Source organism: Hypomesus transpacificus, chromosome 15, assembly GCF_021917145.1.
Source record: "Hypomesus transpacificus isolate Combined female chromosome 15, fHypTra1, whole genome shotgun sequence".
Lineage (NCBI taxonomy): Eukaryota > Metazoa > Chordata > Actinopteri > Osmeriformes > Osmeridae > Hypomesus > Hypomesus transpacificus.
In genome coordinates, this window is record NC_061074.1 from 14,740,464 (window position 1) to 14,758,533 (window position 18,070).

Sequence of the window (18,070 nt, forward strand, 5' to 3'; positions counted from 1 at the left end):
TTCGCAGTCAAGCACTTCTCATTTTTGTATTTTTCTCTGTCTTCCTGGGGGGGGGGGGGGGGGGGGGGGGGGGGGAGCAAAATGCAGAACAAAACTGATTCAGTTCCCTTGCCTTCCAGTTTAATTGTAGGCACACTCACGCTTTGCAGTGGTTCCTTTGGGTTCTCATCCAAAGGGAAAGGCATTTTGCAATAAAAGGACCAACTGCAATATGTTCCAGATCTCTTCATACTACACATAGAAGGAGAGATCCTATCTATTGCTGCCATCTGGGCGTGGAGCTGGGAGACTGTGACAGTTTTGCTCTGGTTGGGCAGGAGAGACTTCCCTGTCTGCTTGGTTTCCCGGGGGGTTGGATGGCTCGAACTCGCATTGCTTTGCATGTTGATTCATGTCTTGTCTCTGACGGCGCTGTGCTTGGTGTGGTATCAACGGCTGAGCATCCTTTCTCTTTCTTTCTTTCTTTCTTTCTTTGTGTTATGGTTAGTGGTGTTCTTCCATTGTCAGTGCCTCTAATCTATCAAGTTCACTGCTCTAGTATGGGAGGCACTGAGATGTCTTCATAAACACATTGTTAGGCGATGACCGCATGAGACTGCACCTTCAGCAGTGATCATTAAAATTTGAACATAGACTTTGCCAATCAAGCATGAAAGCAATGAAGAATTCTAGAGGTAATACATGCGTACCACAGTGGTGGTGAGCAGAATGTCTGCCGCTGAATGAGAGGAGATGTCATTCTTCTGTACTTCTGTTCATTTTCTTGTCATTTCCTGCTTAGGTTGCTTGAATTCACTCTATTCTAACTCCATTTCCATATATTTTACTGTATTTCAAACTCTGTTCCCATCTTTGTTCAGTGTATTCTCAGGAGCATATTAATCACCTTGAATGTAAACTGTGATCAGACAATGACTGTTTTGGGGTGTGTTTTGTTGTGTGTACACATACACATGTATATAGGGACGTGATTATGGGAATGATAATACTAAGACACAAGGATCACAGAAGGAACATCTAATGTGTGCCTAGTGTGTCAACCTAGTGTGGGTCAAGATTCCACTCTTCATTGTGTGTGTTGCATCCTGAATTTGACTGTGGCATTGTTTTCATTGAATGTGAAGAACTATTCACATCGGTTGTGCTGAGAGCAGCTTGTTTGTGTGTTGGGATGTTTGTACATGTTTACGTCGAGAGATCATGGATATATACTGTACATGACTAGATATATAAACCAAACACCATAACAGGCATCATTATGTACCAAATGTTTGTGTCCTCCACGTTGACTGAGCTTGGAAAATAAGCGTATACAGTAGGTTACAGACACCCAATGGAGGCTACTAAGTCGGCTGCACAACATGAGTATTGATACAGAGGTTTGACACGGTATGCTCTCTCAACAACCGTACAACCTCCTGTTAGAGTGAAGCTGTAGTTGTAGCCATGCAGGCGATTCAAGTTCTTGGACAAAAAACATATGCCCTTTAGGGACGCACTGTGTTTAGCTATTTCTTTTACTTCTCAGTTCATTTGTGTTTCATGTAGCTGTGCTTGCTGTATGTGCAACTCCATTTTCCATACTCCAAAGGCTGCAGATACCATGACAGTCACTCACCAAGACAGCGATGGTGTCTTATGTCTCGTGTGGTCTCTGTGCTTGCTCTCATTAGATCCTCCCCCCACCCCCTAAAAAAAGCTAGAATCACAGTTGTAAGTGTGATTTCCAAGGGGTCCCATGCCGTTCTGCAAGCACATCTGTTTCCATAGTAACAGTTAAGGGGATCAGGATGTCTTCTCTTTCTCCTCCTCTGTCTTCGCTGATCCTGTGAAATGCAACACACTCAGTCTCATCGGAGACTGCCAGCCAAGGTCTCACATCTTCCTTCGAACCGTCCAGAAATTCTTACCTCAGAGACAAAGATATTGAATTGAATATAGATGTTTTACAGCCTTGTGCTACACCGTATATCAAGACTTTTTTTGGTAGCGGTTGGTTTTAGTGCCGGCCATTCACCGATGATAGGAATAAAAGCCCCCGTTAAGAGAAAACCCTGGAGACGGCCGCACTGCCTCTTTGCTCTTTCATGTGCTTTGTGCACTCTTGACTTTGGCTCTACATAATGACCCAGCAGTGGAGGTAAAAGAGTGTGCTGATGCTTCATTAACTTCAAAAGGCATCTCTGCGCCTCCCAACAGCCTTGGATAGGCCCGGCAGAGGGGGAGAGGGAGCCAAGGGGGGGGAGGGGGGGGGGAGTCAGGTTAGAGAGCCTTCCGCTGGCTCATGTTCAAGGCTGCAGCACACGTTCTGGCAGGTGGTTCCAAAAGAATGCTCGATAAGTGCTCTATGCATTAAAGGAAGGTAACCAAAGCAAACAACACATACATTCTAAACCAGTAGGTCTACCTGTCCCATGCTTGCAATTAGCGGCTTTGTAATCGCTACATGCATTATTGAAAGGCGCCTTTTGGAGGTGTCGAGTCACAAAAGCTTTTAGGGCAATTATGTTGTTTGACGGAATTGAGAAGTTGTACCTCTTTGATTTATTTTGGGGGACCTAAACCTTTCAGTAAAGTGTGAATGCGGAAAGGCAGGTAAGCAAAGTACATAACAGTATCATAACTAGTTGCCTCAGTCTGTTTTGAACTCACTGGCTTAGATTACCTCTGTTACTTCACCACACCTGGGAACTGGAAAACAATAATGACTCATGGAGCATTTAAATGAAGCTACTGAAGCCGCTTTCCTCAGATGAATTTCAAGGAGCTGCAGAACTGTCACCTATTCTTGAAAGGGCCACAAAGCACCTTGTTTCAATTAGTTGAGAGGTAGTGTTAGTCGGATGGCATCGACTGCGGCGGGCAGCTTGGGCTGATGTGGTACTCTCCAAGGACACGTGTTCTGGAGATATGGTGTCACTTGTCGGAATCTAATGAACCACTCTCCTGTTTTAATCAATCTACACGCAGAGAACAAGGAGGAGACAGGGAGAAGTGTAAGAAAGGGGAACAGGGGAAGTGGGAAGGTGCGGGTGAAAGAGAGCTGTGGTTGTGGTGGGTCTTGTAATTGGAGGACTTTTACCTTGTCGTCCTTTGCCATTCTTATTTACATTCCGGTCAAAGATCTACCGAGGGTAAATTTACATGTAGTCCCACCAGAATACCAAAAGGCTAGATGAATGTGCCAGTTTCTAAGGTCCCACAGAGTTTGTTTGAAAAAACGGGAATATTGAAAAGCACACTGTACATAAGCCACTGTAGTTCAGAAATCATTTACATCTAACTGAGTAACTGTCCACTAAATTACCCTAGCCTCTACCTTTAGGATTAATCCCTGCTGTGCTTCCATCTACTGGGAATAGGGAGGAAACAAAAATCACAGGATATAGAATAACTCAGTCAGTCACAACTCACAGCAAAGGGAAGAATGATGTGGTTAACCCTCAAGATGATTCCCACTTAAGAGGGCAAAATGAGTCTTTAATTACGAATATCAACTTTACCATCGTCACACTCCCTTGGCTGTGCATGGGAAACGAACAGCTTTGCAGTGTGATTTTGAGATCCACCCGGCCACGACCGTCACGATGAATGACTGTTCTGTCAGACTGCCCTAACAATTATGTTATTATCACCCCTGAGAAAAGAGCAGTGAGTGGTTCTCTGCTGAGGGCGGCTCTGTAAACAACAGTGACACTGGCGTGATGGGAAAATGACTGCCAATGGGTGAGCAGCCATTCAATGGGAAGTTAATTTGTTTACCCTCTTCCGAACATGTTTTGGATAATGATCTCTGTTTGATTGCTTGGTATATGAGCATTGGAGGCGCACACGGTAGGGTCAACCTTTGTTAGTGTGGGCTGCAAAGATCCAAAGAAGATGAATCCTTCTTGGCATATTAAGGTCATCATATGTGTAAGGGAGAATGGGAGTAGTATGCAGTAAGGTCGGGCGGAGTGGGAGCCTTTTAGTCTGGCAGTATCCTAGGCAAACTTTCATCTCCATCTTCAGCCACTGATAAATCTGCTGGGTTTGACTGCAGAGGTTGAGCCTTGATAGCTTTTGGACTCGTCTCTAAGGTTAAATATGCAATAGAGTGACTAAGTTCGCCTCAATTTAGCCAGAAAGTATGGGGACGTAAGCCTCCGTAGGCACAGGCAACCGGCACAGACAGCTGTTCACGCCTGCCTGAACAAGCAATCGCTCGTTCTTCTAGAGAGAGACAGATGAAGGGAAGAAAGTGAACCACAAGGTGAAAATGAGATGAATAAAACATAGATATACACCATTGAAAGATATAAATAAATGATGGAATCCATGTGACGAAAATAAATGCTTCAATGAATATGGTATTGGAATTAAGTTCAGAGATAAAAATCATGGATGCCAGGAATAGGCTCTTTGTCGTACGGCAAAACCAGGGATGTTGAGAAAGATGGGGATGAAGGGGGAAAAGGGAGCGAGGGAGGGATGGGTCAATGAAGAGGGGGTAGGAGAAGGACAAGGGAGAAGCGAGGAAGAGAAGGGATGGCACCAGTGGTATTTACTTCCTTTTACCAAGGCGGCTGAGTCGACGTCTTTCTCACTGCTTGTCACATATCCTATCCTCCAAGACATGACCTGATTGGCGAAGACAGGGGGAGAGATGGGAGAGAATGGCACTGTCCTATAGATGATTTAATTTCGATGGATGCTCCAAATTCATTGGCAGCTTCTATTAAGTTCTATCTTCATTATATACCATCTCTGTGCACAAAGTCTGGAACATCCCAAGGACCGATTGGTAACAGCAGTACTTATGGTGCGGACCATTTTCATAAACTATGAAAGGACTTTGTATCTTCTTTGAATACCTGTCTGTCTGTGTTTGTATTTGTATTATTACGAGAGCAATGTCCCTGAATAATTCCATTATTACACTGTATAAACTGAACTTCACATGCCAGGTCACACACTGCAGTTTGTCGTTTTCCTTGTACCCAACTAAGACGCAAGGCATTATGATGTCAGTGTTGCGGAAGCTCCCCAAGCAATGCTAAATTTGTTTGTCTTGTCCTGTCATGACAGGGCACATCTCAATCTGCCTGGCATGGCGCTTTGCACCGTGGTTCCACACAGCCATCTCTGCATTATTCATCGACTTCAGCAGTCCCACACGGAGATCTTGTATATCATTAAGCCCTCACTGTAAGTCGACATGTGCCGTCGAGTCAATTGAACACTTTCAAAGCACTGTGGGTGGGGGTCCGCGGTTGTGCCGCCGGCCCGCGGGCAAGCTCCCTGCCTCCCGTGAGCTCTCCCAGGCACATACCTGGGTGGCTTCAGGCATGTGGGCTGATGGAGCGTGATTCCAGCCCTCCTCTTGTCTTCACAGGCAGGGCCCCTCACGGCTACCATCCCGCCAAGCTCACGCCTCATTATCTAAATGAGACATTAGCATGAGGCTCTATGCCTCGCTCGCACACCATGGGCTACTGATAAAGCGTCCGTTGTGCCTGCACTGGCAAAAGTAGAGAGTCTCTAGTCGCCGGTTGCGTTGCATGAAATGGAGGCAGCGTTGCTCTGAGCGGAAGGGGGTCTTTTTTGATGTGGTGTAGGGGGTGAACTGGAGGGATAGGCTAGCTACTGGGCTCCCAGTCAGGAGGGGATGGTGTGTGAGCAAGGGGGAAATGTTAGTGATTTATTTTAACATTTGTTTTTTGCATGTTTGCTGTTTCGGCTCTCCCGGGGATTTAGAGAGGAGATGCATGGCATAGAGATGGAGACAGATGGTGCATGGGTATTGGTCCAACCCGTTTAGCTCTGCTCGTCTCCTCTATCTCCCTCCTTGTAGTCCTCCTTGTTCTCCTCCCCCTTCTCCTCCTTTCCCTCAGTGTCCGCTGTCAGGGCTGAGGCGTTGGCGCTGGCATCTCCCTGGAAGGCTACTGATTAAGTAGGTCAGACAGTGTCCTAGGGTCAGACCACAGGCTCCAGAGCTGTGGCTGTGGTGATTCACTCAATACCAACACACATGCACACACACATAACTACGCACAGTCCAAAAATAATAAAGACAGCGAGGAGAGGGATGGTCTACTGGTAAACAACTCCCGTCCTCTCCTTTTCTTTCCGCCCCTTGCTGACACACTGATAAAGAAGACGTGTTTGTGTATGACAAGTTCACATCTGCTAGCCTAATTATTTATCCTCTCATTACATGGGACACACCCTCATGCAGATCAGCTCTAAACCAGAGAGATCCATCCTATCTCCAAAGGGATATTGGATGACTGTTAAATCATGGAAAAATAGCAAGAAAATGCATCCGTAAAAGTGAAACAACGTGAAAACCGGGTAACACAATTCTCCATGTATGCCTTGACAGACAGGGAAGTCGGAGCATGTTAAGGACATGTCAGTGATGCTGTCATGTGTGTTTGATGCCAGTATTATTTGGTAGCGTTATCTCACTCGGCACAGACTCTGCCCCCTGTCCTTTGGCTTTTTACGGGAATTGGATTTGAATTCCAGGTCCAAAGGTTTTAATGGCGTAACTGACATTTAGCAACAAATAACTGAGGCTTGTGCTGCTGGACAGTCGCTGACAGCAAACAGTGTTGACAAACACAGGATCAAATTAAAGAAAGGAGGATTGGTGGTCTGAGGAAATAGGCTGTTCCTTTCTGTCTGCTCTCAGGGAAGGCACAAAAAGCTCACTGATGAGCTTTTATTTATAGTGGCAGTATTACATCATCATGACCCAGTGACTGTTGGAAAATTCAAATTGGAGAATGGCAAGGACCTTTCAAGTCATTGAATCTTTCAAGTCATCATTTTCTTTGTTCGTTTTTCCCAATTTCCCTCCTCCTACTGTCCCATTATGTTGTCTTTTAGTTGTATTCAACTTCACACAGTTAACCATCACAACATACTTCTTTTCACCACTGAACGTTCCTGTCTTGAATGTTTGTATTATAGTCAACATTCTAACTGCTTTTCTTTAAAAACCCTGGTTCACTCGCTTTCTTTCTCGAGAGCTTGCCTGAGTGATTTTGTTGATTCTCAGGAATGTACCTGCCCTCCTGCATGTGTAGACAGGATTGCAGAACACCCGGGAGCTAGCCCCGCAGGCTAGCGTTGTGAAACCCTTTCTGTCTGTGAGAGCCCTTCGCTCACCTCTTCGTATCTCGTGAAACATCTTTGACATGTCACACTGGTGGCTGCAGGGAGCGTACTTGGAACAACAAATCTTGTCTTATGTATTCCTGTGGAGAACATTCATTAACCAGACGTATGACAGGACACACTGTTGATCTGAGATTAGATAAACATTGCCGTGTTTATAGCCTTGTACTGTGAAATGAGAATTGTGGATCTCCTTAAATATTTTGTTAGTAATAAACTAACATCAGTTTTTTGGTCATAATAGTATATGGAAATGTGTTTATGTCAATGGCTTCCAGATAGTAAATAGTTAAAAAACATACCTACATTTGATCATTTGCGTAAATACCCAAAATAGAATAATTGATTGAAATAGAAAGTGTAATGGTAGGGTTGTTTCTCGTTTAAAGATTTAGAGACACTTTTTCATGGCATGCCTTTCTGTTGAAATCCATCATGACTCTATCATGCCTAGATTGAGTTATATCCTTTCATGGTCCATCTTGGCACCTATTAATCTCAATAGAAGGTTTCGGCTGTTGGTACTCAAGGTTACCTTGCAATCTGCATAGTCCCAGCGGCCCATTAATAGACGCATCCTTTTGTTGGCAGGAACAGTATCAAGGCTGCTGTTGTGACACTTTGAGGCCTTTTTTATCTATCTTCTGGCAGGTGTTGCCGTTAGCTACAGAAGGCTGCAGAAACACCTCCTCCCTTCCTCCTTGGTACTCTTCACAGTACTGCCATATCCCTGCCTCTCAAACAGTGTGTTATTATTAATGTTCCTGTAATAAGATTAGTGTGTGCCATCAGCATTTTAATTTCACATACTCAAATGGGTATGGTACGTGAATCTCCCACCAGGGAGAGGATGCCTGGAGGCAGATGTAGAAAGTGTGAAATTATTTGACATTTGTTATCTCCATGTGTTTGCAGGCCAGGGAAATAGAATGTGTGTCTCATAGATCATGGCTGTAAGTGACCTTGGTAGGCAAGCAGAGAGGCAGAAAGTAAGGGAGAGAGACGGAGTGAGAGAGAGCGAAGCCAATAAACATTTAATATTTTGAGAACGACCAGGAAGAGACAGAACCCCCATGCTGACGCACCTAATAAAAGTCATGTGAAAGGAGGTATCTTCCTCCCTCTGCAGTAAACTGAAGTGGAGAACGAGCTGATTGAGGTTCCATCTGGAGGCTTGGTCCTTATCCTTTCTCCTCAGAAAGTCAGAGTTCCATTCCTGTAAGGAGTTTTGTCTTCACACTCCTCTTCCGTTCTCCCAGGCCGGAAGAAAAGCGAGACAATATAATAACTCCATTGGAGAATTTTGCCACTTGCAGGATCATTTTTGGCATTGCCACCTTCAAGGGCCCTCTTTTATGACCTTAATGTTGTGTAAACAGAACACTGGAAGAGTCTGACAAAAGCCTATGAAAAGTTGGAGGGTTGTTTTAACATCATTTATCAGAATGAGCTAACAGATTCGAGAATGATTAGCGCTGGAACACATACTCTTGAAACACAGTGTCAGTGAGAATCCTTACTTATTTCTATTACTACCGTTCCCAAAATAAAAACGACTTACTGAGGTTTATATCCAACTTGTGTTACTATTATCTTTTCACTGTCAACTTTCAAGTGGTTTAATGGCCTTCTGTGGCCCGTTTTTAATAGAATCTGACCAATTAGAGTATGCGAATGGACTGATGAGAGTGCTTGCTGCCAAAAGAGGGGAGCAGTGAAGGGTGGAGGAGAGGATTACACAAGCCTGTTTTCCTTCTCTCTCACCTTCCACTCCTCCAATCCTATGGATTTTTGCTCCTTCATGGATGTGGTGGGAGGATGTGTTCCCGGGCAGAGGTGACCTGGCTCTGCTCTCTCATTCATGTGTGTAATGAAGGCCCTGTGTCTGAATAATCCCATTAGGGTGGTCAGATTAAAACCTGAGCTGCTATCTGAGACTGTGGCCAGCCCAGCCAGGGAAACCTGAGAGCTTTCTCATCAGCCTGGGTAGAAGAAATGCAGACTAGAAGGGAGAGGAACCGGGAGGGAGATAGAAAGACATTGGCCTTTTGGAAGGTCTTTCTCCTGGACTGATAGATTGTTTTGGTAATTGTGTCTGAGAGGAAGATTTCAGGAGTAGTCATGCCACCCTACAGGCACTAGAACAATCCCCAGACTACTGGAGCCCCTGCACTTGATGCATTTATCAATCCTGCTAATGAGGCTGCAGTTCTAATTGAATGTAATAGCTTTGAGTTAACACCAAAACTAAATAATTTGAAACTCAATTATTACTTAAGATATAAGGGTAATTTGTCTTTCCTTTGTCTTGTGTGAAATAATGATAATGAGGACATTCTGTTTCTTGTTGCCATGTTTACTAATACACATTATATCATACAGTCTTCCTCACTCTTTTTCTTCTGTGAAATTTGTATGTAAGGTGTGTGGAATCATCCAAGGTTTCTCCATGTATTATTGCAAATCCGATCAAGCTGTCTATAGAAATAAGCCTTCTTTGGCCTTGTTGATTTCCACTTGCAAGTCATGCATGTTATTTTGTTCTAAAATGACACCTCATTCAAAAGGCCAAGGTTCTGGTCACCTAGACATGCATTGTCCTCACACACTTGCATACCTTTCTATAACATACATTAACATTACTAATGTGTTCTTTATGTTTACATTCTTTTACAATTGTGCCTTTTCCAAAGCAATTCTAGAACTGAGATGTTGCCTTGACAGATGTATTGGGTTTGTTTGCTTGAGATTGAGTTGGCTCCCCGTATCATGATCCTACATTGCATGTGCTTGTGAATCTGTTCTTTACTGTCTTCTCAGCAGAGATGTCATTAAGGGCTGTCATTTGGGTGTGTCTTTTCAAGGTTTAATCTTTTCTTTCCCAATCCTCTCTTCCACAATCCTTGTAGTAGACACCTTGATTCGTTTTTCCTGTAAAACATTTCTCGCAACTGAATTCACTGCGGTTTTTTGCAGGTTGAGACAAGAACTCTTGTACCTCTGAGAAAGGCTTTGATCATGTTGTCGAATAGTAGTCACTCTGTTTCATCACAATCCACCACTGCCTTCAAAGGTTATGTTTGCACAGTCAAGCTTTAACAAGAGAAGGGAATTACCTATAAGGTTTTTAGGTTTTGGTTGCTAGTCATGTGTTGTAATCTTTGAGGTCAACAAAAAGTGGTAAATTGGGGCCAAGTTCACAGTTTTCCATTAGCAGGTGGTATGACGCGCATCATTTGATTAGTTCTTTCCCGTCATAGTCATTGTGTGTAGACTGCAACATACGTTAAATCACTTTCTAAGACTGTTCTGTGTGCTTTTCATCATTGTAAGTGTGGGTTTAATGTCTTTTTGACATGATCATGGTAATGACTGTGTTAAATTGTTTGGAGGATATTTGTATTCACCACATCGGTTGTAAACCAAAAAGAAAAATCCCATATGAAGGTGTTTTCAAGACACAGTGTTTACGGTCTTTTAAAGACCACAGGGATTAAAAAGACTGTCAGAATAGTTGTTTATTTGAGAAAAAAGCATCAGCATGAGGTCTACATATCAGAAACGGTTGTTATTTCTCCCCTTTGGTTGTACCGTGTGCTAGACTGGCTGTTTATTTCATCCTTCCTGATCTTCTGGAAACGCATGTGGCTGTTGATGACTAATCTTTGATTTTACAGAGGTCTTTCTGGGTTTCTCGGGGTGGGGGGTCCGTCGTGGGGCGGGGGGGTCCTTCCTTTTCCCTTTGCTTTTCCTTCCCTGTCTCCCTTCCCTCATCTTTCCCCCCCAAAAAAGAGCACCTGCACAAAGCACCTCCTCCCACCAGAGCACTGACACACTGTCCCCTTCCATCTGTCTTTTCCTACCCAGAATTCCCTAACAACCCACCACCTGGGGGCCGTGAGATCCCGCAGGAGCAGCACAGTACTGGGGCCGCCATCGGGGGCGCTGTGGGGGGAGTCGTCCTGTTGGGGGTGGCTGCCACCCTCCTCTTCGTATTCCTGCGGCGTCGGCAGCGCACCTTCAAGGGTGACTACAGCACCAAGAAACATGTGTTTGGGAATGGCTATAGCAAGGCCGGGGGCCTACCTGCCCATCCTCCTATACCCAAGAACCTCCAATACCCAGACGACTCAGATGACGAGAAGAAGCCTGCCCAGATTAGTGGCCCAGGAGGCTTTGAGGCTAGCGAGCGCGATTTTGATGGAGATGCAGAGGACCTGAAGAGGCCCTATTTCACTGTGGATGAAGGAGAGAGCCGAGAATATGACGAACGGACTCTCACTTTCCAGTATGACCCTGAACCTGAAATCGCTGATGACATGGTATCCCAAACCGATGGCTCAGTCATATCCAAGAAAGAGTGGTATGTGTAGGGGAATGCAACAAACCAAACAACCCCTTCCCCCCTACCCTCCTGCATCCCCCCCCCCCCCCTTCACCACCATGATCAACCCTACCCTTCCATTGTCTGCCCCCAACCCCACCCCACCCTCAACCCCATCCCTCAGTTGCACAACCTAGCATCTCCCATCAGGGCCCATTCAAATAATCTGTGTTAGCAAACACAGTGTCGATTTAAAGAGCTTGCAACGTCAACTCATCAACAATACTTCATGGTATATCGGAACTCCATTAGATGAATCTTCAAACAATACAAAAAAATATGTATAAAAAATATTGGACTCATGCCAATCACCATTGACTAAAGGCCAGGGAGCTGGCTACCTTATCAATACTGGTGTATTTTGCTTTTGGTGAATTTTTATGTTACTGTAAATGTATTAAATGTACAAAAAGAGACAATAAGGAATGGGGTATTGCTAAGCACATTTGTGAAAGTCCTACACTGGATGTATGATACAGTTTTTGTAATTCTCATCATTGCCTTGTGTGCTTATGTTTTTTATGATCTACTTTTGTATTGGTTCAAGGTAATCAGAAACTAAAAATAAAATTCCTTGCGATTCATTATTTTAGAAAAAGTGATATTTTTGCTGTAACAGCCCTTTTCTCTCTGCTTTTCTTTTACCATCTACATATTGGCAAGACATTCATATTGAACATCAACATAAGGCATGTGTTGACTGATACAGAAAAATTAGCTGCCTTCCAAGACATTGAAATGCTCAAAACTCAGTGTGTAATGCTCTTACACCATGAGACCAGATATCATACTCCATACTCATGGCAGTACCAACGGATGACATGCCAGAACATGCTTCAAATTTTCAATCGCCACATTTGTTTGGTGCCCAACATTGAATGACTGATATACCTTAGTATGAGAGAGGAGGACTGTTGTCTTTAAGCATTCGACGTCACTATGTTCCACATTCCCTTTTGGATTCAATTGGGGTGTGACACGTCCACTGTTTTCAACGTAACATGTTATGCTCTGACATGCCATTTCTGTCACTTAAACTTGAAAGAGTGTTCCTGTGTAATCTGACCACTGAAATGAAATGTCTAATTTTGTGTTGAGTGGACATAATTGTGTTTTCCCGTAATAATGGTTATTTCTAGTAAGGTTACATCAGAGAAAAATTGCCTTTGGAATTACTCTGATGCTCAGTGGTGTGACTTTTGCCTGTTTATGACTTTGGCTTCTCTTGGCTGTAAACAACTGGCCAAGTGTGCTTGGCAACACTGCACCATCTATTTAGAGTGTCTGATGGACATGGACATTGGGGAAATATCAGTCTGTATGTTTCTGCATGCAGGATTGTGATTTGTAAAGAAAAGGGAAACGATATTGAAAGTGATATTTTGCGGAAGATTGAATTATGGAATTAGTCTGTAGTGGGGTTTTTTTTGCTCTCAGAGTAATGTCTCAATACATTTGACTGCAACAACTATTTTCAGGTTCAAAAAAAGAAGAAAATAGAATAAAACACATGTTCTCCTTCCCCAAAATGTTGGCAGCGGAATCTACAGATGGCAGTTTAATCATCCTTTATAGAAGCATTGTTTTGCTAGCTTTTATAAACCACAATAACGAATGCCAGTGAATGTGGTTCCTATTTTTTGCCCATATATTTGAAGTCTGCCACACAAATGGCAGGCTTTGTTATAAAGAAAAATTAACCATTGCAAAATATGAAATATATATAAAACTACATCTGACACACTGACCAATATAGATATTAAGCCTTATTTTATGCATGTGATTTTGTGTGGGGGTGGAAGTGTGTGTGTGTGTACTGTTTTTCCTCAGTGTCAAGCCAGACCATTGTGTATGTGGGTTTGCAGCTCGGCAGAAAACACCATGCCAATGTTTATAAAGTGGTGACGTTCAGGTTTTGTAAACTGGTGGACAACAAGGATTTCAGGATCAAAGACTAAAGTCTAACTTTAAACGTGCACGTTTATCTACAGATTCATCAGCTGCATTTTTCATCCACAATGCTTGTATTTGTTCAGAAGAATGTGGGTTATAAACCACCACACATGCAGTATTTTACAAAATGTGTATTTTTTTTACATAATCACATGAAATGGAACTGGTACTTTAGTTTGTTCTTTAATGGATGCTTTTATTTCTTTTACATTTTCTATGTCATGATTATAACCGCATACAACCAACATTCTTTACCAAAAAAGGTAACGTATGATTAATTGCTTTGAGATTTTATCATTCAGTGCCTATGAAATTCTGGAGATATAAGGTTAGGTAAACAGTTGCTGCTCCCCTTGTCATCCAATACGCACAGTGTGCATTGCCACTTAAGTGTTGCATGGATTGTACTGTAATTCATAAAAAATACGGTAGAAAAAAACAACTTTTGACAATTACCCAAGAAAAATTATATTTAATACATTTTTCTCCATTCTCCGTGATTGTAAAAGTGACCTTTTTTTTAATCAAAAATAATAACAATTTGCCTAGGAAATCTCTAGCACTTTTACTCTGTTAACAAATTTAAATATCATATTTGGAAAGGACAAATAGAGTTGCAGATTGGGAAATCTCTGTGAAAGCACAAACTGCTAACTTTGTAGTGAAATATTCATAATTTAGATTTTGGTCAAGAATTCATGAACCCAAATCCAACTGTGGACCATGAGCAAGTCGTTAATGTAACTAAGGTCAATTCTATTTTATCAAAGCACAAATGGAAATACTCTTTGTGCTTTTATAAAACCACTGCCATACGTTCTTCTTGAAAACACAAAAACCGAGTTTGTATTTTCCGGCTACACACTCTGGTTGGTGTAAACATTGTATCCATAACGTGATGATGATGTTCTCTTTTGTATAACTGACCACAATTCTATTCCATGCCCATCTACTGTTGTATACAGTATGTCTGCTTCAGAGCTCAACATTCCACTGTAAATAATGTACATAATGTTGAGATTATAGTTGGTTTTATCTAGGGATAACTGCATAGGGACCCAGTTAATGTGTAATGGATCTATTTTGACTGCAAAGCTGAGAATCACAATGATGGATTGATTGATCGATCTTACTATTATAATCCACATAAATGCCACTCCAGTAGGTTTTGTTATGCCATCGAAGGCTTCAGTGTCAAACAAAGGGGTGTTACTTATGTTGACTTTGTATATAGGAGGAAGAAAAAAAGAGATCTTTTCTGTACGCAGCCATGTGAATGTACATTTCTGAGGGTGTTACAAATATGAGAAAATATCTTGTTCACATGTGATGACCCAGTGAAGTAACTTGTATTTGTTTTAAAGCATTAAATGATTTCAATAGTCAAGAATGTTTTGTCCCCAATCACTAAATGGTTTACATTGGTTTACAATGGTTTACATTTTAAAATGTCTCTTATGAAATCTGGTCCATATTTGCAATGCATCTCATACTGCAGAATCAGGTAATGGCAAAATCCAATTCCAAATTCAACCACTGGTAATGTAACCTATATGGTCTTCCTTGCAATTAGTTTCATTGTAAATCAAATGTTGATGATATGTATTCCAAATTATATATTGGTGAAGATGTTTCTTATGGTGCAGTTGCTTATTTGGTATGGTCATGTTTTCTTATATTTAACTTCTTAGCCTTATGGGTAATTTATTTTCACATTATGTGAGCCTTAAGTGTAAAACATCACATATTTGTTTTGAAATTAACTGGGTCCTTACTTCATTAACGAGGATGATCACCATAGATGATGGGAATAGATTGAAGGGCATAGGGTTTCAACTCAACAACTTCAGATAGATCCCGATATTGTTAACCATATCGTATACCTTGTAACTTTACATTAATCCAGAAGGTACACATTGCAAGGTTATGGGGAGAAATATCCTGTCTTAGCCAGAAATACCCATCCAAGAGTAGAGAACTGAAGGGCAGACATCTGCTCCATGTTCATTAAAAACCTATGAGTTCATCTGCAGCTGTTGCTATCCATCCCAAAAAAAGAGCCCTCTGTCCAAGCGCAGCTTTGATGACGTATTGGGTTCTGATAGCATGGGTAGGGGGGTGGAGAGGGGAGTGGATGTGTGTGTGTGGGGGGGGGGGGGGGACATACAGTTTCTAACCCACTCGGTCCATAGCAATGTTGTCAAATCTGTAAAACCAAATTTGTATGCACTATTGTGTTTACAGTGCAATCCTCTGTTTAAGCTGTGGTGTGATCTCAGTAAGTATTGTTCTTGTAATTGAAAGGTACAGCTATCTTACATGTATGGCGTAGCCTGTAACTAAAGGAGATGTGAATTGTTTTGTTACCATGGTATATTTAAAGCATAGTTCTTACAAATTACATTTTTTGGACATATAGATTGTTGATGGGTTTTATCAATATATGTTTATTTTGCTTCTTATACTTGCTTTAAATGTGTACAGTTGAAGGTATCATGGAGCTCTCCATAATAAAAGAAAATACACAACTTTACACTGAATTATTTTCCTCTTGTATCAAACACAACAATGTTAAAATCTTAATATGTGAAGTGGATAGTTTTTCAAAACAAACCTTTATTAAACCCTTCATGTCAAACTGTTTATTTAATTTACATGTCTATCTTCATAGTCTTCGAACAAGATACATTTTCAATGGCCATTATACATAAGGCTATGTCATGAGCTTCTAAACAGTCATCCCTCATACGGTAATTTCATTAGTAAATGATTAGTTCACTAACCACAGTTGCTAACATACATGAAGTTTTAATAGCTGAAATTCAAAGTACTGTATTGTTTGTGATAATGCACACTACATAAACATTGATAAAAAGCCTTTACACAAAATATAATACACAAACTAAAAATACACAATTGCGTAGAATTTTTGCAATAAGACAAAAATACCCAGCCTCATGATACAGACACAGTTTACATAGCTTTTTAGCTTTCAGCGTAGCTGTCAGAATTGTGCACAAAAGACTACAACAGTAAGGTCTTGTTTCATTCGTATGTAGTGCAAGTAACAATAATTCATGTTGTGCAAACAGGCAGAAAAGACAGATATAACAGAGACATAAGTATGCCTTGATCATCTATGATCACAAGTTGTTGGTAGAAAACAGAACTGTCTGATAATTATATTTATCTGGATGAATACTAATTCATGTTTTGAGTCATTTTTTGTCTTCAGTCATATGTAAATAGGTATAACTTTACTTAGTATTTCCTGGCTTGTTTTGTGCTGTTTGTAAAGTTGTTTCCAGTACTTGTTTAGGGAAACAGTGTGTTTGTGAACAACAGAGACCCAAAGTTGTGCAGACAAATTGGGGATGGCTTCTCAAATTTTCTATGAACAAAACAAAGGGGATTTTTATTTGTATTAAGTATTTTATTGTTATGCCTTCTGCCCTATTCCTTGCAGCATATGTACCATGGACATGTACCATGTACTTGGTTGACAAACGGTTTTAGTTGGTTTGTCATATAAGTTATATATCAACTGTATTTTGAACATTGTTTTCCAAGGTTTGCGACTATTACTTCCCAAATTCAAACTTAAACCTGATGTTATTTGGAAAAATCCTAAGTGTTGTGGTAATGACAATCAGCTAAAATGTCAGCCGATGTTACAGTAATAGTAGCCCTAAAGCCCCTGAAAGGGATGGCATTTTGGAAAGTTATTAATGTTGGATTATTGACACAGAAACAATAAATCCAACTAATGGATGACTAGTCAGGATCAAGTCAGGACACATCAGCAGACAAAGGGTTTCTTCTTTATTTTACATGAGGGATGGAGCCCTGAAGACCTTTCATTTTTCAAGAAACACGAAACTTTGTTATCTTTCATAGGAGGTTCAACATGTTGCTATTCTCACATGTTATGATATTGTTGGTCTCATTTCCTTTTTTTATGTCCCTCTATGTTAAACTACATAAAAGTTAACTTAACCCCTGAGTGTGAGTGGGAGTCCTAAGAGGTCTCAGGACTGGGGCAGATGTTATACCCTGCTCTTTCCCCTCTCCCATGAGTACAATAGAATGACTGTAAATATTAAGAAATTAATTGTACTCTGTGATAAACAAAGTCTCTTTATAAACGGTAGCATAATAAATCTCTGTAGGAAGAGGTTATCTATAATTACAGACCAATCATTGGAACTGGTGTATAATCATGAGAAAATTGCATAAATCAGGCCATTAACCCTCAAGTGATAGGTGCAGGGTCCTGAATAAACCCAACCTGCGCATGAGTCTTCATCTAAAATATTGCCCATTACCGTTTAGAAGTAAATATTATTTTTGACTCATAAAATTAAGCATACTGGTAAAAGGGTTAAGGGCATGATTAATAAAAATCCCACTTCCGTATATGGTTTTAAATGTAAAGCTTTGAAAGAGCTTCACAAAATGAAACCACCTTGTCAGTGCCTTAGCAATAGGATTGTAGAGCCCCTCAGTAAACAAAGCGATTACAAAAGCCTTATCATTTACAAATGCCTTTGATTTTGTAAATAAGAAGGC

The 18,070-nt window shown here is 41.4% G+C and overlaps 1 protein-coding gene across 1 annotated transcript in view; it reads left to right on the top strand.

Moving 5' to 3' along the window:
• nectin1b (nectin cell adhesion molecule 1b) overlaps positions 1–16,034 on the top strand; it is a 65,832-nt gene extending 49,798 nt beyond the window's left edge. The window contains exon 6 of the mRNA XM_047036043.1: positions 11,032–16,034. Within this exon, the coding sequence (XP_046891999.1) occupies positions 11,032–11,537 (506 nt within the window). The 3' untranslated portion in view covers positions 11,538–16,034. The remainder of the gene's footprint in view (positions 1–11,031) is intronic.
• The last annotated feature ends 2,036 nt before the right edge of the window (positions 16,035–18,070 follow it).